Source organism: Penicillium canariense, assembly GCF_028826845.1.
Source record: "Penicillium canariense strain IBT 26290 chromosome Unknown utg000003l_segment0_segment0, whole genome shotgun sequence".
Taxonomy (NCBI): Eukaryota; Fungi; Ascomycota; class Eurotiomycetes; order Eurotiales; family Aspergillaceae; genus Penicillium; species Penicillium canariense.
In genome coordinates, this window is record NW_026622730.1 from 2,839,531 (window position 1) to 2,859,281 (window position 19,751).

The window sequence follows — 19,751 nt, forward strand, 5'->3', positions numbered from 1 at the left end:
CCCCCTTCCCTTTGCCCTTTCAACTTCTATTCTTCGACGCCTTACATTCTTCTACGATGGGAAGTTGCTAGCCTCTTATTACCGGCGATTCTTTTCAGGGGTGGATGGATTCTGACTCTAAATATGTTTGAATCGGTAAATGAGTTGGACGACCCTGAACACCTGTACCATTTCTTTTCCTGATAGCGGTGGACTTTATGCGAGTTCGTATCTAAATATTTGAACTTATTCCCGATCATTCCTTGCTCTGGTTTTGATAGTATTTTTCATTCTATTGATCTAGTTAGTAGATATCATATTGTAGCTGCCCACGGCCCTTCATGATAGAAGTATGTCCGCAAAGGATTGATCGGAAGGCTCCGAATCAACATCGTAATTCGTATAAGATAAAGGAAGCCAGAGCAGAACCCGAAAATTATGTTTGCTTATCCGAAATGCATCCTGGGCTTAGCCCATCTGTCGCCACCGTCTACAAGTGAGGAACGTGGCCGCTTGCAAGAAGAAGGTTCACAATACTCATGATGCCCTCGCCCAGGATGAGGCCCGACGCCAACACCACGACAGTCGACGAGGCAGCATCCGCCTTTTCAGCTGCCTCTTCGGCTGAAGCCGAACCGCCCTGTCCAGACTGCAGCGCTATAGGCGCGTCCGCGGAAGAACTGACTCCATCAGGGCTGTCGCTGTCGCTGTGACTGGGCTGGCGGGTAGGGGTCGAGTGCTTTCGCGCCCACCACCACGCGATCACGCCGCCTATCGCTCTCGCGAGCGTAAATGATGGGACGTTGAAGATACCGACGGCCACGGCAATCCCACCAGGGATCCAGTCTCTCCAGGCTGGAGGGTGCCCGTTGTGAGCGAAGGCAGGAGATGCGGTCGCGATGCGCACGGCGGTGATCACCACCCATGCCACACCCGCAATGACAGATACCTGCCATGCCATGTCCGGTAGACCCTCGCCGGTGACAAGACGCGCCGTGAAGATCCAGACATATGCAGTAGGCGTCTGGAACATCTCGCCCGGAATATCATAGACATTGATGTACAATTTATACACGGCCGCTGAAAGCACAGCACCGACCAGACTACCAATCACCTGACCATAAAACTGAGCCTTAGGACTCGCGCCCAGGAGATGGCCCGTTTTCAGGTCCTGCATCATGTCGCCGGCCTGCAAGGCGCCGGACTCGGAGACGGCCCCCGCAAGGAGGTTCGTGACCAGCGCTGTTCGTCGCGAGAAGTGTGATGCTGGTGTTGCGAGCGAGAAAAGCAACTGCGTGAGCTTACTGATGCCAGACACTGGGTTGAGGTCTGTCTCGCCAAGCGCACGCACGCCCATGACAGATAGGAGGACTGCAAGAAGAGTAGCCAGACTGGACAGCAGCGGAGATATGATGTCGCCGAAGACATAGTGCATGCAGACAACGTTCAAGATCAGGGTTAAAGGAAGCAAGATCACCACCGTGCGGGTGGAGATAAGCTGGGATGGCGGCGCATCATCTTCTTCCGCCCCCGCCGCGACCTGCGAATGACTGCCGTCCTGATTCTCGTGAGCAAGCTCATGATTACCAGAGTCCAATGCGGAGTAATTGATATAGGAATGCTGGTGCGATGTTGGTGACGGCAGCCGTACTGTAATCCATTGACCCACGCGCGTAGAGCGGAATAAAGCAACCCACTTGGGAGCCCGGCTGACCAGCGGTTTGATGACAAGCCATCCGAGGCTGACCAGTGAGTCTGCCAGCATGATCGCCAGAGAAATCCACACAATCCAAGCCTTGCTCCCATTGTCCCAACTATCCACGGGTCCTGGGGCCCAGCCGCGCGCCCTGGCCAACGGCGAGAGAATTCCCCATCCCAGCACTGCTCCGAAGAGCATGTGCATGCAGGTCGATGGGCCCATGATAATTCCCTGGCCGATATACGCGGGCGATGGGTTGAGCGTCCATAGCCAATTGTGGGCCAGACCTATGCCAAATAGGGGGATATCGCGAACCAGAGGAACAAAGTACGAAAAAAGAGTCTACAATTGTCAGTACCTATCATTCTTAATAGTCGCTCCAGGTGGCAAAGGGACTCACGTAAACTCCGGAGACCACAAAGGCCCCGATCAACAGACGCATCTTCGACCGCCAATCTTTCTGATGCAATGCCTGGTCTTCGGTATCACCGTCCTTCACCAATAAGCCTTGCTGTTCCTCTTCTGGCGGTGGATGAGTGTCCTCAGCCACCTCCGCCGCTCCACCAGAGCGATCCTGGACCGCCAACGGGGTCTTTTCATCTTTTCCCGCACCGTGCAGGACTCGAAGCATCAATGCAGAAGCAGTGCCGCTTGGAAAGCGCAGCTTCTCGCGCACGATAACTTCTTTCCGCAGCGGGACCGCAAAGACCACGCCGAACAGACAGACCCCCAGACTCCAAATAACCAGTTTCCAAAAACCCAGTTGAAGCGGTCCACCCTCGCCTTCTCCGCCGTCGCCGTTGGGCCCGTCCTCACCGTCCTTCAGCAGAAACTCCAAAGCGGGGATCACACCAACAAACCCGCACCCCAGCGGCATGGTACCTACCGCCCCAGCCACCGTCTGAATCAGGACATTCTCGATCGGAGTAAACGGGAAGGACAGGTGCTTTGAGAGGACTTTGAAGACAGAGAAGCCAATCAAGGCCGACGGCATGGCCATGGTACTAATCCAGCCTGTCTGCAGGCCGAAGTAGGTATTTGAGAACGTAATCAGAGCTCCGATGATGAGGCCGACAATCAGCGCGCGGGCAGTGAAGCTCGGGGCAACCTCGTTACTGTCGAGATCGGCGAATTGGCCACGCGAGGGCGGCCGGTCCGCGACGCGCTGGCGCGGTGAGGAGGCATCGCCTGCCATGCTGAGGGTCTGGTAATTCATCGGCCCAGCAGATCCGCCATGGTGAAAGTTGCCGTCGGGACGACGGTTGATAAGCGGGAGCCGGTACGATGATGACTGATAAGATCACCTGACGTCACTTGCGGAGATCCACAGTGTGTTGTTGTGCCTCGCTATACTCCGTCGATTACGCGAGATGATGGTCCAAGTCTCTATGGACTTGGGGATGATCGATGCAGACAGTTGCTCTCTTGAGGGCTGCTCATAACGGTTTGACATGGAGTTCCGGATGTAAGCGTAACATGCAACACCAAAAACAGGGTCCAATACCCGATAGTTAACCACAAATATATACACGGTAACCTGCCAGGCACCACCCAATAAGGTGGTCGGGAAACTGTTAGCTTGGATTGTGGCTGCAGGTGAAGTGACAGGTCCACCCTCGTAAGGATTCCACAACGTTGGCTTATTGGCACCTCCCAAGTCTCGGCGTTCGCTCTAGCCCCAGGCCATGGGGCTCGCCTCGCAGGCCTTTCTCGGCAACTTTCATAAATTGGGACAAACCCCTTCCTGTCCAACTGGCCCCTGAGAAAATAGCCTTACTGTCTGCCATTGTGCCCCCTTACACGCGACTTCCCGTTTCCTCATTATTTGCTAATCATCAGAAATAGGTACTGACCCCTGGTCGGCCACACAGGCTACGCGGCGACAGTATGACTGCGGCCACGCGCGTCAAATCCAGGAAACGGGATGATGGCAACGAGAGCACCACCCAGATAGCTGACAGCACTAATGGCTCCGCGACGGATTTTGCAAAGGAGCACATCACCGGTGGCTGGCGACCAGGCATGGACCCCCGAGTCGATTACTCAGGTCACTTCGAGTTTGGCGGCTCCCTGGGATGCTTAGGCTTGATGACGGGGTTCCCCCTCTTGATGTGGTACATGTGGATCGGCGCCACTTACTACGATGGAAAGCTGCCTCTGCCTGAGGAAGGCCAGTCATGGCTTGATTTCGGCAAGCACTTGGGCCATTTGCTCTACACGGGCGCATTCCCTCACTTCCGGGCGTGGCGCATTTACTGGACCTATTACCTCTTCGAGGCTGCGTGCTACGTCCTTCTGCCGGGATTCACCTGCTATGGCAAGCCTCTTCTGCACCTGGGGGGAAACAGTTGAAATACCACTGCTCCGCCTATGCCAGTTTCTACCTCACCATTTCGGTGATGGCCGTTCTTCATGGCACTGGGTGGTTCCCGATCTACACCTTCCTGGACGAATTTGGACCGTTGATGTCCGTGGCGATCATTTCGGGCTTCCTTGCTAGCTTCGTGACCTATGCCTCGGCTTTTGCTCGTGGAGCCCAGCACCGGATCACTGGATATCCTATCTATGACTTTTTCATGGGCGCGGAGTTGAATCCCCGCCTCTTCGGTATCCTCGACTTCAAGATGTTCTATGAGGTCCGGATCCCCTGGTTCATGATGTTTGGGCTGAGCTGTGCCGCAGCAACTCGCCAGTATGAGCGGTACGGCTATGTCTCCGGGGAAGTTTTGTTCCTGGTTATGGCCCACTATATGTACGCCAATGCGTGCTCCAAGGCCGAGCATCTGATTACCACCACCTGGGACATGTACCAAGAGAAGCTCGGTTTCATGCTGACTTTCTGGAACATGGCCGGTGTTCCCATGTCATACTGCCACTGTACCCTGTACCTGGCAAACCACGACCCATCCGTATACGCCTGGAATAAGTATGCACTCACCGCACTGTTTACCTCCTACCTTTTTGTCTACTGGGTCTGGGACTCTGCCAATAGCCAGAAAAATGTCTTCCGGATGATGGAGCGCGGCACATGGGTGAAGCGCCATACCTTCCCGCAACTGCCCTGGCAAGAACTCCACAACCCGAAGACTATCGTGAGTGAGAATGGAGATACTATCTTGGCAGATGGATGGTACGGGCTGGCGCGCAAAGTACATTACTCTTGTGATATGTTCTTCGCTATCTCCTGGGGCCTGATTACGGGCTTCAATAGCCCCTTCCCTTGGTTCTACCCGCTGTTCTTCACAGTCATGATTGCTCACCGAGCCATGCGGGACATCCACAAATGCCGAACCAAGTACGGAGAGGCGTGGAAACAGTACGAGAAGCAGGTTCCGTATCTTTTTATTCCGGTACGTACCGCGATCGGCGATTGACGGACCACATAGACTAATCTCTTCCTAGTACGTGGTATGAACATACCTTTGTATGGATGGGCAGCAAACCAAACTTCCGAACAGATTCAATATCTTTGGTTTCACTAGCCATATATCTACGTCAAGTCGAGAGTTATCTACCCAAGAGAAGAAGATAGCTTGTGAGCATCGCGACCTTCCCGTCTAGTTGGCTCCGCCCCCGATTGACAGGCCCCACCTCTCCAATGGATGGACGCGCATGCAAACCCCACTTGCCCCTGGGAATCGAGACTTGATGTAGTTTCCGTGACTCATTAGCTGCGGATAGACCTTATCACGATATATCCGAGTAAAACCCCTAACCGCCACTCGAAAGAAAATTGTAAACCCTCTTAAATATGGGACGCCTCCCAACCCACGTCGATCTCATTGTGATACAGTCTTATCTAAGTCGGCCGCACGCTGTTGGATGTGCACGCTAGAACATGGACTGCGCGCCAATCATCCATACCGAGCTTTTCACAGCGACCGACCTTCTCTCGCAGCCATGGCTGCCGGATCTCACCCGCATGATTAACGCAAGCTATCTTGTCAGCCACACCAACAAGATCGCCTTCTCGGCCGAGAAGATCAGACTCCGGTCCGACTCCGAACTCTCCTCGGAGCTGGGTCCAGATGGGTTCACAGCCGTCGCGTTCGCCTCGAGCAACACGAATGACAAACTCGAAGTCATCGGCACTGCGAGCATGAAGCTGTGGAAAGACGACGGGCTCTGGAGTCCCCCCGACCAGGACGACCATGGCAAGGATTCCCCGGAGCAGAGGGTGAATGGCGAAGGGGAACAGATCCGGCGGAAACATGCTTGTCCCGGGGACTACGAGCTGGCCGTGGTGGCGCTCCCGCCAGATTCCCGCTACCGCGGGAAAGGCATTGCTGGGCGGCTGGTGAAGTTGTGTGAAGAGGAGATCGTGCGCCGCCGGGCACTCGAGGGCGATAAGGGCGATGGTGATAGGCCCGTGCGGATCATGATCCGGGTCGCGAAAGAGAATGCTGGCAACTATTGGCTCAAGCAGGGGTTTCAGACGGTGGGCAGCCGGAGATGTCCCAAGGGGTTTTGGGATGCCGCAGAGGAGTTTACCATGTGGGCAATGCTCCGTGAGATTTCCCCTCCGTAGGTCTCGCTCATCGGTCTATCTAAATATCAGGGACTTGGTGCATTTGGACCCTGCAGAGGTGATCGATGTGGGATGGGCAATTGAGTTGTGTTGGGGTCCAAACGATAGATCCCACAGACTTGAAGTACGCAGCGTGAGTTAGGATTTAAGGAGTATCTAATGAACATAGATCTATGTCAGACTACTGATGAGGTTGTAATACAGATCATTAGGCTCATTCCCAACTACGGAGGTGGCGGCGCCAGCCAGCAAGGGTTGCCTCAAAGCAAGCCGAACCCTAGTTAGTTCGGGACAGGTTGATTATACTAGCAGCCGGCATTGCCAAGAGAGCAGCCGCTTGAAAATGAAACAGCCAGTCAGTGGTTGAAAAGTAATCTTTGCTATGCTTCCAACCTTGAATTATGGCTAAGAGGAGGACCATTGTGGAGTATGCCCAGTGCGACGTTGGCCGGTCGAAGATTCGTCCCTGCATGATGCACGGCTCCCTGCTCGTTCGTGACCCTTCAATCGTCACTCTCCAATCCATTCCAGGGCCGATCAACAGGGACTGCTTTGCCAAGTTTGCTCTGGATTATTCGCCGATCGTTGCATTCCAGCCCTTCTGCTAGGCGCTTCACCCATGTCCTCTTCCTCAACAGGACCCTGGCGATGAGTGATTGACGGCTCCTGCATTCCACACACACACGAGATCCTGTATTTTCACAGGCCAGCGGGCCATGTTTACTGGCCCGAATGATCAACGCGTGCCACTGCCCTTGGAGGACCTACTTAAATGCCATGGGACGCGACGCCAGCCTGTCCGACGAAATCCTTTCGCTGGACGACGACACCACTCTCCTTTAGCAGTACGACGACACTGGACAACTGGCCCGACGACCATTCCGCGCCCGCAGGACCTCAATTGAACTCCCAGCACGATGCACTTCTCGAAGGTAAGAGCCCAGAACGAGGACCAGGCGATGAGCCGACCGCGCGCACCTTCGGGAGTCTAATTGAGTGAGATAGACCCTTGCCTCGGCGGCGCTGCTCGCCCTGCCCGCCTATGCAGCCTTCCCTGTGGTCAGCATTGATTTCCAATCCTGGGAGTCCTGCCCCGTTGGCGCTCCGGCCCACGGCGAGCCCAAGACCGAGGACTCCGTCACGACGACTCCAGTGACTTGCGAGTCGACTGAGGTCAACCGCGACTGGGACATCGACCACTACTCCTTCAAGGCGTACCTCGACACTAAGGACTCCCTGCTGTGCGCCGGAGTGAGCGTCTGGAACAACGAGGAGTGCTCTGGCCAGCCCGCGTACTTCCTGCCCTTCAACGGCGAGCCCGTGGTGCAGGGCCCGTGCCTGCCGGACTTCCTTGACCCCGGCTACGTCTCGTTCAAGCTCGAGTGCTTCGGCTTCCCGAGCGGTCCTGGCGGTCCTGGTGGCCCTGGCGGCCCTGGTGGCTCTAGTGGCCCTGATGGCCCTGGTGGCTCTAGTGGCTCTAGTGGCCCTGGCGGCCCTGGTGGTCTACATGGTCCGGAAGAGCAGGATGGCCCCGATGGCACCGATGGCCCCGATGGTTCTGAGGGCTTCTAGATGTGTCCAGGCCGCACGGTCGGGCCAGTGAATGACATGAGAGAGGCCTACTTGTATTTGGCCGTTAGAGACAGGATGCTTCCATTCTGTTCTCAGTTACCATGTATCTCAGTTGTAATCCATGACAAATATATCTTGGTGTTGAGTTGTTGAATTGTTGACTTGCTGAATGGTTGAACGGCTGTACTTCGTGTTGGTATGCTGCGCGGGAGAGGAAAACGGTGGCCCGCCAAGTCGTAATCCGCTCCTGCCCCGCCCCTCTCTTCTTCAGCTCGCCTTTTTTCAGCTTCCAACCTCGGCGCCGCTCAAATCTCCACCGCCTCACCGCTGCTTTCCTGACCGTTAGATTGTGTTGATTCATCGCCTCTCCAGTACCCCAGGTCTCCACGCGGCGATCATGGCGGGCCGATCGGACACGTCCCGCCGGAGGATCCCTTGGCTGTACGACCTCGTCCTGTGGCTCTTCACCTGGGCGCTGGATCTCTTCTTCCGAGAGATCTACCCCCGCGGAGCTTGGCGAATCCCTGAGAGAGGCCCGGTGCTGATTGTCGCGGCCCCTCATGCCAACCAATTCGTGGACTCCGCGATTTTGATGCACCTGCTCAAGTCGCAGGCCAAGCGACGTGTCTCTTTCCTCATCGCGCAGAAGTCGATGAAAGAACCCTTTATTGGAACCTTGGCATCATGCATGGGTGCCCTCCCGGTTGTCCGATCAATGGACCTGACCAAGTCTGGAAAGGGCTCAATTTATCAACCCGATCCCGAAAGTGACCCGGCCCTGATCCATGGTGTCGACACGGACTTCACGCAGCCTGAATTTACGCCGGGCGGTTCAATCACCATCAAAGGCAAAAATGCACCCGAGACCGCCTCCATTGAGGAGATTCTTGGACCGACCTCCCTTCGACTCAAGAAACCGTTCCCCTCTCGGCTTCCCGATGATCGGGGTCGGAAAGGTACCCGGTTCAAGGTCGCTCCTCACGTTGATCAAAGCCAGATGTTCGATGCCGTCTACAAGGAGCTTTCATCGGGAGGCTGTATTGGCATCTTTCCTGAGGGCGGCAGCCACGATCGCTCCAACTTGTTGCCTTTAAAAGCAGGCGCTGCCTTGATGTCACTCGGCGCTTTGGCCCGTGATCCCAACTGTGGGCTGTCCATTGTTCCTTGTGGTATGAACTATTTCCATGCACACAAATTCCGCTCGCGTGGGGTGATTGAATTTGGTCGCCCCATCCACGTGCATCCCGATCAAATCGAAGCCTTCAAAGCTGGCGGCACCAGTAAACGCAATGCTGTGGGCTCTCTGCTTGAAACGATCTACGAGGGCCTCGAATCTGTCACGCAGATTAGCCCTGACCACGAGACTCTCATCTTGGTTCAGTCGACCAGAAAACTCTATAACCCTATCAGCAAGAAGATCCCACTTCCATTGGTGATCGAGTTCAACCGGAGGCTTCTGAAAGGATACACGAAGCATCACGATGATCCTAGGGTAAAGGGTCTCAAGAAATCGGTGAAAGAATACAACCGGCGCTTGGAATCGCTCGGGATCCGGGATCACCAAGTCGAGTGGGGCAACATCGAGGAAAAACCATGGTGGCTCACACTTATCACCTTATTCTACCGCCTGTGCAAGCTTCTTTTTCTCAGCGTTGGTGTACTGCCAGGAGTACTGCTCTTCTGGCCTGTCTTTGTCACAACAAAGGTCATTTCGGAAAAGAAGCGACGCAAGGCACTTGCAGCTTCGGTTGTCAAGCTACAAGGCCACGATGTCGTGGGGACCTGGAAGATTCTCGTCGCAATGGGGCTGGCACCCACTCTCTATGCCTACTATACCATCATTGTGACGGCTTGGCTTCGCTATAACCGTCATGATGGCTACTATTCCCATTCGGTTCCTTGGTGGCTCATGGCAAGGACGTACGTTCCTGACTTTGTTCCGTTGTGGATTTTTGCCGTGGGGTTCTATGCCCACATGGTCTTTGTCAGCTACGCAGCACTTCGATTTGGTGAAGTTGGGATGGACATTATCAAGTCTCTGCCACCCCTGCTGGTCGCCCTGAACCCGCTATCTTCTTCATCACTGATTGATCTGAGACAACACCGAGAGACACTGTCCGAGCGGGTCACCGCAACTATCAATGATCTTGGATTTGGCATTCTGCCTGATGTCGATGCCGAAATCCCCACCGACACCTACAAACTCGACGCTTATCAATCCTATCTTAAAAGTATGCCACCCAGTGAACCATCCAGTCGGGAGCGCAGCCGCAGCCGCAGCCGGTCCAATGGCTCTGCTGGTGGTCTTACTCTGAAGGCACTCAGTTCGATCACCTCCGAAGGGGATCTAGAGGAGATTGATCGGAAGATTCAAACCAATTTGAAGGGTAGAGGGAGACGGTCTAGCACGCTCAGCACATACGAGACGGGCGAGTCCATTCTCAAGTACAAGCCGCGTGCTACCGAGAAAGAAGGAAGAAAGCGAAAGTGATTCACACCTTCACTCTCCGAGATATTCAGAGCTCTACAGGCAATCAAAGGTCGTCCAACTTGGACGAGGTCTCTGGAGAGGGGCATCCGACTACCTGACATGCACTGGGCGATACAATCTGTTTCATGTCCATTGGTGAGAGTGATGATGGAAGCAATCGGATTCCATAGCCTCCATTCAACACCCAATGAAAACCTTTTCAGAAACAATGATATTTTTAGCCCTTCAGTTCCCTCGCAGGATCCACCCAGCGACTGACACCACCAGCTGCCGATCTAGCACGCGTCAGGCCTTCTCAGAGGCGGACTGCCATGCTTTGGAATGTTCAAGGCGCGCTAACATGCCTGGTCGGGGCAATCGCGGCTTCCACACGGTCCTGGATTGGCTCTGACCTTCCCGTTTGGAGCTGGAATGTGCGATCCCAACAGCCACTGGCTCCTGGGCTGGCCCTTTGACACACTCCCGCCACCGAGTATGACGCTGAAGGCCGTTTCTCCTTTTCCAAGGATACCGTAGGACGCGCGCGCCGCGTTTCAGCGCTTGATCATCGCCATTACAGCCATTCTTACCCGCCATCCCCAGATTCGTGGACCAGACCTAGTGAAATGAGGAAGCGTTTATAAAGCAGCAGGCTCTAGGTAAGGTCTTCATTGACCATCAGTATCAACTTCATCATCATTATCATCCTGCAAAGTCCTTTGATCTCTATAGTAAAAACTCCAAACTCGAGAATTGCAGCCATGCATCCCACCCTCACCACCCTCTTCCTCCTTTCCACCCCCATCCACGCCGGCATCACAGCAAGGGTTTGGGCACATTTCTACCCCAATTGCCCAGGCGAGCCTTTCACCAATCTCGACACATACGAGAACTATGAAGAAACCACAGCCTCCCAAGTAATCACCGCCGGCATGTGCGCCGACATAGGCGTCCCTTCCTACGAACACAACCTCGTGAGCGCGATCTCGGTCGACGCAGAGCTCCTCCCCCAACAGCCCGCCCTTTCATTCCCAGAGAGCGGCCCCAGCTGCAACATCACCGTCCACCAAGTCCCAGAATGCATCGACCCGCCCCTGATCACCAATGAGCTTCGCAACGGCGTCGAAGTGAGCCAATGCGCGAGCCGCTCATTCGCCGCCTACAGCCAAGTCTGGTTGCTGCTGGTCTGCAACCCCCAGGTCGAAGAATCGCTCGAAGAGCAGGCACAGGACATCCCGCGCATAGAGGAGACAGCCAAGGTCGGCAGCGCCGCCAACGCTCAGACCCCTGGCTCCAACGCTTTCTCTTGGTCGAAGGCGCAGACCGATCAATCAGAGCGCAAGCCTGAAGAGGAGGACCGCGTGAACAATGACGGCCATGCTGAGAGCGACAAGATTGTCCATGATATCATGGAGAAGCTGAAGAATATGGCGCCGAGCATGGTCACTGGCAAACACAATGAGACGCAGCCTGCGTTGAACGCCACCCTGCTCCATAATGGCACTGCTTCAGGCAACCAGACGCTCTCTAGACGAAAGCTGTCGGTGTTGCGCAACCGAGTGGCTCGGCTGTATTAAAATGCTGTTGATGGATTTATTTTGTGAGCGCTTTTTTATGTCTATAAATCACCCCAATAAATAGCCTGTATAGTCAAAATTTCAAAAGTGATAGGAGATGCAACGGTCACAGCGAAACGTAGCCTAAGACGACATAACTACATTGAGGCGCAACCGCTTATAACATACATGGAAAGTCCAGAGAAGATAATACACTCAGAGTACATAGATCCTCAAAGCCCTTGAACCGCCATTTAGAAACCAAAACTATCCAGCAACGAGTTAGCATCAGGCTCATGGAACATGGTTGGAGGTGGCTTCGGTTTCTGCTGCTGCTTCTCCCTGCCCTCGGGAGCCGAGGACTTCTTCGCATCTGCAAGCTCGGCGAGACGGACTGGCATATCAGCGACAACGAGGCTGCTCCGCCGGCGAAGCAGCTTTCTGTAATCGACACCGCCGTCCTGGAACTGAAACTCGAGAGCGGGTTGAGTCTGCAATGTCTTCGAGGTGGGTGGGCCACCGAGGAATTCCCAGCCTCGCACAAGGTCCAGAGCGAGGAGGTCGCAGCCCATCCGGTCGTAGAGACGGGCGTTGCGGAGAACGAACTCCCATTCTTCGCGTGGTCGAACCTGTGAGGCACCCTTGAGTGTTTGGAGGGTCTTCTCGCGAAGCTGCTGGTAGAGCACGACTAGGGCAGGGTCGTTGGAGAGGTACGATTTGGCCTGGAGAGTCACGCGCCCCGGACTTCCAGGAGAGGCAGGGGTTGGTGACAGGAGCGTCTCGATCGGGGACTGGTTCTATGTTAGTAGACTGATATACTGGTAATATAATCAAGGTGGAACGTACAATGAGTGACCGCACGGCCATGTCCCGTCGTCCCAGCATCCAGAAAGCCCAGGAAGCCATCCATCGGTTGCCCTCCGATGCTGCTGCAGGGAGAACTCTTTCTTCCAGGATTTCCCGGAAGACGGGTCCATTATCTCCTTCATAAACTCGTGCGACCGCGACTGCGAGCTGGAGATCACCCATCTGGTTGGCGATCACGTTTGTGGCATCGCGGAGGTGATCCGCAAGCAGGAAGAATGATGCGGCATATTCTTCGACGGTGTTAGCTGTTGGTGAATGAGCTTGTCCAGCACGGTGAGTGTGGAGCTTACCAAATCGCCGTTTCCCAAGCAAGGCATAAGCGTTCTTGAGAGCAGAAGTCCTCCATCTTGCTTCCTTGAAGTTATTCGCTAGCAGACGTTGGGTGGCGGCTTGTTCACGATGCCAGTGAGCAATTCGCCATAGACCTTGAAGGATATTTTTCTTTCCGAGGGCGAGGTAGTAGAGAGTACAGTCGATCGGATTCCTTTCTTCCGTTTTGCCATATTCATTCCGAGCAACTATTTCGAATTGTGCTTTCTGATAAAAAGGTCAGCAAGCAACAAGAGCTAACGAGGAATTGATACTTACCAAAGCTGTCGAATCCGATAGCCACATGAATAGTCCACTCTCTCGCGCAGCTTTTCAAGTTAATTTACCATTGAATTGACGTGAGATCAGGTCTGCCAATATGTCCTGGCTACCACTGTGAAAAGCCCAAACAATCTCTCGCCAGGAGACTGTGCCTTTATTCGCGACACCCTGACTCCTTCTTAGCATGTGCTGTCGGAAGAAGAGGAGATAGCGTGCTGCATTGTCATCCATCGACCGTCGGTGCTTTTCGACCGTCGCAACGCACTCAATAGTGTCAACAAGGCGGAACTGCTCATGGCTGGATATTTGTGGTAGGGCGATCCGGGCGAGATTCTCATTCAGGGCTTGCGCGGTGCTTTCGTCCATAACGAATGATAGCTCCTCTGCAACCGCTGCGTCCGTATAGGAAGAGCGCATCTCCTTCGCAGCTGCCTGCTGGCTGGCGTTCCTTTCCTCGTAGAAGTCTTCGAGCGGCACCTCCAGGAATCCGTCCAGGTCATCGCCTTCGGTGTAAAATTTCAGTTTTCGGTGCAGTCTGGTCAAAATGGAATGCACTAGGCTGGTCTTCCCGGCGAGTATACACTGTGCCAAGAACTGTGGGTGGAAGACGGGCAATGGGCCATTCAGGCGACTGACCACATCGAAAAGATCGACGGATGATAGTCCACGGGATGGGATGCGAAGGCCGGAGACAAGGCGGTCACCAACATCAATGTCTTTGTCATATACAAACAACTGGTTACCTGCACCAATCACGAGGTGGCCATTTGTGAGCCAGCACGAGTCGCCAATGGGATGTGGAGTGAGATCGCGGATCCAGATTTCTCGGATCTGGGTCCACGCGGGCTGGGCATCTAAATAGTCATAACGAAGCTGGGATAGTAGTACAACCTTGTGGGGGAACCCAACAGCAAGAATGGATTGCATGTCCGGGGTCGAAGTCCAGTCGAGGTCCCGGATTATATCATGCTGGGCGAAATGCTCTTCGAACTCTAGCTGAGCATTGTTGGTATCCCAGATTGTCAGGTGGGTGCGGTCCGCATCGACCAACGCAGCTTTGCGGATGGTGCTTCCACTGGCCAGCGAAGGATTCTCAATGCCTGTATCCACCGTCGACTTCAGCAGCCACTCGACTTTAGCGTTCGCCTGGTCGACTTTTGCACTCCAAGTTCGCACGACACCGCTGTGAGTATAAGACAGGGCAATATCCGGAGAGAAGGCGTCAAAGAATCCAGAATGTTTGGCTTTCGGACCGGCAGGATCCACTGGGAGGATGTAGGCTAAGTCTTCCTTCAGGCCCATCTCAAAGGTGCAGAATTTCCGCAGGTGGCAGTCTTGCGCTGTAGACCATCGGATTTCGAATGCAATGCCCTGCATATCGGCCCCAACAGTTGCTACATATGCCACTTTTGAACTTGTCTCTGGGGTGGGAAGCGGGAGCACACACAGGGGCTTACTCGACAACGTAAAGGGGAGATGTGCAAGCCTCGTCGCGTGATAAGAGCTGAAATCCCACAACGAGATCCCGTTGTGATGAAGATTGACGAGGAGGCTGCTATTCTCAATGATACATGTCCGATGGATGTGCTCATCAGAGAAAAGGATGCTTTTATGCAGGAGCATCAAGCCACTTTTCCGTCTCTTCTGCCGCCATATCATGGCCTTATTCTCATTCGTGCGTGACACAAGAGTGTCACCGACAGCATTTCGCACAATCTTTTTGACCGGCGCGGTATGTCCAGACCAGGATGCTCTTGGGGCAATCCGGTTCTTGCGAGGAGTGGGATCGAAAAGAACATCCACCTGCGAGTCATACCATTCAACTCGGCCGTCAAAGTGATGGACCACAACGCTGAGTTTATCTTCGGTTAGGTTACTTTGGAACGCACAGATTTGAGCATAGTCTTCTTCCGCAGACAGGTTTGACATGAACCCGAATTCTAGTCCCTCGACGTGCAGAACGTTGAACACGCTCAGCTTAGTTTTTACCTTGGAGCCCACATCTTCCAAAGCCCATGCAGACATATGGCCCTGGCCGTCAATCACGACGCATATCTCTGGACTCTGCTTGGCAACTTCGATGATATGTTCCAAGGCGTGGTTTTCCTTATTGCCTGTGTTTCGCTCTACAGCTCTCTCCGTCGCACTGCAGAAGTCACGGCCGTCCAGGAAAAAGCCGTAACGCCTTTGCGGTCCTTGGTCCACATTGAATGCATCGCGGGGCTGGACTGAAAGTCCCATGTCAATGTCCGCCCACAACTGCAAAGGCGAAAGGGCATGGTGGTCCGTCACAGCCCATACCCGGATCTTGTTGTCGGCGCACAGGGAATACAGGACATTGTCGACTGATTGTTCTCGATGATACGGCCGCCGCCAATGTATCCCAGTGACCACATCCGGATGAGGAAGATACGAAACTTCGAACCGCACTTCATCCTCGCCGAAGGCAAGTCGTCTCCATACCTTGACCAAGCGGTCATAATGTCCAACCGTCACCATCAAGGCTGCGTCGGGGGAGAATTGGGCGAATTTGACCGGGGTGGCGAGCTTCTTTTTCCACACTAGGCGGGGTGTGTCATTCAGCATCCAAAGCGCAAGGCGAGAGTTGCCAACTAGCAACTCGTTCGACGAACCCCACGACAGGGTATGAATGGATTCATCATCATCGCCGGCGCGGAAAGTGCAAGCCAGAGACCACTTCAGCACGACTATTTATCAGTATGGACGTTCTGCAATCACTTGCGACCGGTGGTTTCGTAGGAAAAGCGAGAGCTCCGGGGATAGCGGGCTGATTGCGCACCTTCAGTGTCTCGCCCTGAACGCCGTATGGCTGGTATATGAAGACATCCGGTCCTCCACACACAGCAATCTTCCCGGAGGCCTCGTCAAAGGCCACAGCCTCGAGTTTTTCGGTATCATCGACGTAGATCGTTTGGAGGAGCGTCTGCGGACCGCCGAGGATGACCAGCGCATGGCCGGAGATGTACGCCTGTTGGTGACGCGTGCAAGCCACGGTTAGCACACAGGTTATTCAGGTTGGGGGTTATATTATGGTTTCCAGAGCAGGGGGGCCTTACAATCACGCGAAGCCCATCCCACAGCGCCGTGCTGAACGACTGGAGCTTCGCTGGGGGTCTCCCTGGCAGTACCGCTCGCATAGAGGCGGGTGAATGGGAGGGTGGACGCTCGTTGCGCTCGAAGCCTTACACCATCGCCAGTTTGTAGACTGAGGACTTTGGGGTCTTGTGGTCTTTGGAGTCCAAGATGAATGACGGAAGAAGGGTCAATCCCGAGATCTGCGGGTGTTCAGGTGGTTTGCGCAGGGGATCAGGGCGGGATGGAGGTCGGTCGATTACGCTCCCGCTCCACTCGTTGTGACCACCGCTCGCCCTTTGCGCGGCCCAATCCTCGCGACCTCAAGAGTAGCACGGTTTACACCAATCTAATATTTTGGTCTTCCTTGAGGTAGCGATGACCGGGAAGCAAGTAATATAACAAGCATCCGTATCGTTCTGAATAGCTCCTCCCGATGTCGGGTAAGCTCCAGCGTCAGCTGATAAGAAACCCGCAATCGACGCGGTCGTCTGATCTACGCTGGATAATGTCTGGCAATTCTTGGCCCTCCCATTCCGTTCTAGTGCTCGCCCTCTCGCCGCTTTTGCTCACTGAACTAGAATTGAGCACGCCCCTGATCAACCTAGGCTGGTCAGTGATTATTGTATTCAACCTGATTCCCTCCCTAAGCCTGATCTGAGCATCCTGATGTGCTTAATGACCCTGACCTGAATAGTTAGACTTCAATTATATCGATTACTAATAGGAACGCGATACAATTTGGCATAGAATAGAGCGAGTTAATTTCCTATTCCGATATAAAGACCTAAGATATTCTCTTCCTCGATATTGGGTAGAGCGTAATACGTTAGCTCTGCCGTAGCCCCTTACAGGTACCCTTGTCGATCGACGAAGCTTCGGAAGAACAATATACTATAGACTTAGCAGGATCTAGGCTTGATTTATCACGGAGTCTATTTCCGCCTAGGCTCTGGGATATTTAGCGTTTTAGTCTCGTTTGCTTTCGAGATAACGACGCAAAAGGATTATCATCGCCGCGTGCGGACGATATCGAATATGCATAAGAACTTGATCTACATAAAGCACACCTCGCAGAGATAGGGCTCTCGCTCCGGCACCACGTTTTCGGGCTAGCTCGTTACTATGGGATTCATCCCCCTACGTCTACCGATGACCCAGAGGCGGCTACACTCGAGATGCCGCTACCGGTGCCATCCGATTGTGTATCTGTCTCCCATGCGCCTAAGGCCAGCCGACGTTAAGCCCCTGTAGCCCTATTCCAATCCGGACTTGGGTGGTATAGACCTTAAGTCTGTCGGGATGGCACAATTGTCGATATATAGTGCTCTCATTAATACTCTTGCTGATCCTTAACCCTCACAAAACTCTACCATGGGTAGAGTCCCATGGCAACGGGAAAGGCGAAAGTGGAGGGCTAAGCTCAGCCATCAAAAAGTAGACATGCGAGGGAAAAGTCCTTGAAAGGTCAGACTCAATTCAATCTTTGATAGATACTCCTCGCCCGTTCTGTAGGCGTTGCGAAACACAAAGTTACTTAAGCCAACCCCTATTAAAATCCACCAAAAAATCCACAAGGCCAGAAAGACTACTCCAGACGAAGACCCACACTTTGGACCTATAGCTCGAATGCCCCGCTTGAAAGGCGACGGAGACAGCTGATATCAAACCTGAGTGTGCTCACCATTCATTGCGGGCGCAGGCTCCGCGCTTGGGGTTGTAGCAGTTCCATCGTTGGCACCACGGCCCGATGCGTTCGGTTTCTCGGGATGGTTAACTGTAGGAACATACGTAGAATGCCGGCTGTCGAAATAAATATTGAGGGTTTCCAAGCACAGGCCACATAAGGTCCAGAAGCTTTGAGAAGGAATGAGGATGTATGCTCGCATATTTATAAAGGGAAAAGAGGGAAGGGGGGTTTGTGGTGTCAACTCACAACGACAGGAAAGTAAACGCTTCAATGGCATTCCTCCTCCTGCAAGTATTACTTAGGCCCCAACTGAAGTAAGCACACCCGACGTCATCAAAGTAGTCATCAGTTTGGGCAACAAAGATGAATGCTGATAGCCATCTATAAGGTTCAGAGCAGCATCAGCTTCATGTAGTCCAATAGGGTAGCAGCTTATCGCCAGTGATTGTGGGTTTATGAAGGAGAAGGGTCTGATATACAGTGCGTAGAAGACTATGTCCAATGGAAGCATATAACCACGGTTGCGATGCATGCAAGCGGTGAAGAGGGAGGGAATATAAAATGCCGTAGTGAGAACCGCCTATGCGAGCAGTATCAGTACTACACAAGTAGTAATAGAGTATCGAAGAAGGCTCATATGCTCACAATAACTAGGGTGAAGATGGCCCGATAGCCTTTCAGGTGATCGACCACCCATGCAGTAAGGCTCAAAGTGATTAGTGCGCTGATCCATAGGAACAGGCGAACTGAAAACAGAAACGGTCGAATGATGTCAGCGTGCTTCGTCATGATCGAATCTGCTGGGCTGGACTCTGTAGTCTGGGACGATGAAGTTGTTGAGAGAACAGGATCGCTTTAAAGAGTGAATTCCGTCAGATGAGAAGCCCAAAGTCAATGACGCTGCTGAGAAGGTCTATATCCGGGACAAGCTAAGTAGACCTGTTCCCAACTTGCCAGCTATCAGGTGATGGGCAGCTGATAGTCATAATTCTGGTACGCCCTGTAGTTGATCAGGCCCAGCGTAGTCTAGCCGGCTGATGGATCGCTTCCGGAAATGGAGACATCGGGTGACTGTCTTTGGCTAATTGAATTCTAGAATGCATCTGCTGGCTTTCAGACGTCATGAAATCAAATGTGTTCCTTTTTAATCTGTATTTTGAACCAAACATGCAAGTCAGGGACGATCATCCAGGAACATTAATATTCATAGCTGGTCAGTACGGAGCCATTGAGAAACACACCTAAATTTTCAAACACCATCGCATCTCTTTGAAGAGTCGACGGATTTGATCATACTTTTAATTTTTACTGAAGTCATGGCTAGATTCTCATTGACCTCAGGGTAAATTTATCGATCATGTGTGGACGATTAAAAGCCTCCAGTGGCGGATTCCGCTGCCAAGGCACCGCAGCGACCAATGAGCTTAACGAGCCCGATCATCGTGATTCAGTGGCGTTGAGCTCATCAATCAGCTCTAATGGCTAATTCAACTCTTGGCTCCAACCAGTAGATGCTTTTGGCTCCGTGGACCGGTCAAGCTGTCCGTTTCATTCCTCTGATCCCCTTTTTGGGCAAGTCGTGATGGTGACGACTCCCGCCGCCCGGTTGTTTGCCGGAAGTATCGGAACAAGTCCATCATTTCATTCCGAGTCCTCTGCTTTGCTAGGTATATACTGCTACTGCCATCTTTTCTCAGTATAATCAT

The 19,751-nt window shown here is 53.4% G+C and overlaps 8 protein-coding genes across 8 annotated transcripts; 5 read left to right on the plus strand and 3 right to left on the minus strand.

Annotated features, from left to right (window-relative positions):
- Positions 1-469: 469 nt before the first annotated feature.
- Positions 470-2,894, minus strand: N7482_005872 (OPT family oligopeptide transporter; the record flags this gene model as incomplete). The annotated part of the gene is made up of 2 exons (XM_056687997.1): positions 470-2,020; positions 2,079-2,894. 2 exons carry the CDS (start codon positions 2,892-2,894, stop codon positions 470-472), a joined length of 2,367 nt encoding a protein of 788 aa, XP_056543552.1.
- Positions 2,895-3,565: 671 nt separating this feature from the next.
- On the plus strand, positions 3,566-5,092 carry N7482_005873 (ERG4/ERG24 ergosterol biosynthesis protein; the record flags this gene model as incomplete). Its single annotated transcript, XM_056687998.1, has 3 exons — positions 3,566-3,967; positions 4,027-5,028; positions 5,081-5,092. The coding sequence occupies 3 exons, from the start codon at positions 3,566-3,568 to the stop codon at positions 5,090-5,092; spliced, it is 1,416 nt and encodes a 471-aa protein (XP_056543553.1).
- A 424-nt stretch (positions 5,093-5,516) lies between these two features.
- Positions 5,517-6,206, plus strand: N7482_005874 (uncharacterized protein; the record flags this gene model as incomplete). The annotated part of the gene is made up of 1 exon (XM_056687999.1): positions 5,517-6,206. One exon carries the CDS (start codon positions 5,517-5,519, stop codon positions 6,204-6,206), a length of 690 nt encoding a protein of 229 aa, XP_056543554.1.
- Positions 6,207-7,123: 917 nt separating this feature from the next.
- Positions 7,124-7,778, plus strand: ccpA (the record flags this gene model as incomplete). Its single annotated transcript, XM_056688000.1, has 2 exons — positions 7,124-7,138; positions 7,212-7,778. The coding sequence occupies 2 exons, from the start codon at positions 7,124-7,126 to the stop codon at positions 7,776-7,778; spliced, it is 582 nt and encodes a 193-aa protein (XP_056543555.1).
- A 397-nt stretch (positions 7,779-8,175) lies between these two features.
- Positions 8,176-10,269, plus strand: N7482_005876 (lysophospholipid acyltransferase family protein; the record flags this gene model as incomplete). The annotated part of the gene is made up of 1 exon (XM_056688001.1): positions 8,176-10,269. The coding sequence occupies one exon, from the start codon at positions 8,176-8,178 to the stop codon at positions 10,267-10,269; it is 2,094 nt and encodes a 697-aa protein (XP_056543556.1).
- A 740-nt stretch (positions 10,270-11,009) lies between these two features.
- Positions 11,010-11,825, plus strand: N7482_005877 (uncharacterized protein; the record flags this gene model as incomplete). Its single annotated transcript, XM_056688002.1, has 1 exon — positions 11,010-11,825. One exon carries the CDS (start codon positions 11,010-11,012, stop codon positions 11,823-11,825), a length of 816 nt encoding a protein of 271 aa, XP_056543557.1.
- Positions 11,826-12,058: 233 nt separating this feature from the next.
- N7482_005878 (uncharacterized protein) lies at positions 12,059-16,420 on the minus strand (the record flags this gene model as incomplete). Its single annotated transcript, XM_056688003.1, has 6 exons — positions 12,059-12,595; positions 12,651-13,208; positions 13,260-13,264; positions 13,328-15,959; positions 16,063-16,251; positions 16,340-16,420. 6 exons carry the CDS (start codon positions 16,418-16,420, stop codon positions 12,059-12,061), a joined length of 4,002 nt encoding a protein of 1,333 aa, XP_056543558.1.
- A 1,599-nt stretch (positions 16,421-18,019) lies between these two features.
- On the minus strand, positions 18,020-18,834 carry N7482_005879 (MARVEL domain-containing protein; the record flags this gene model as incomplete). The annotated part of the gene is made up of 4 exons (XM_056688004.1): positions 18,020-18,212; positions 18,370-18,426; positions 18,525-18,625; positions 18,691-18,834. 4 exons carry the CDS (start codon positions 18,832-18,834, stop codon positions 18,020-18,022), a joined length of 495 nt encoding a protein of 164 aa, XP_056543559.1.
- Between the last annotated feature and the right edge of the window lie 917 nt (positions 18,835-19,751).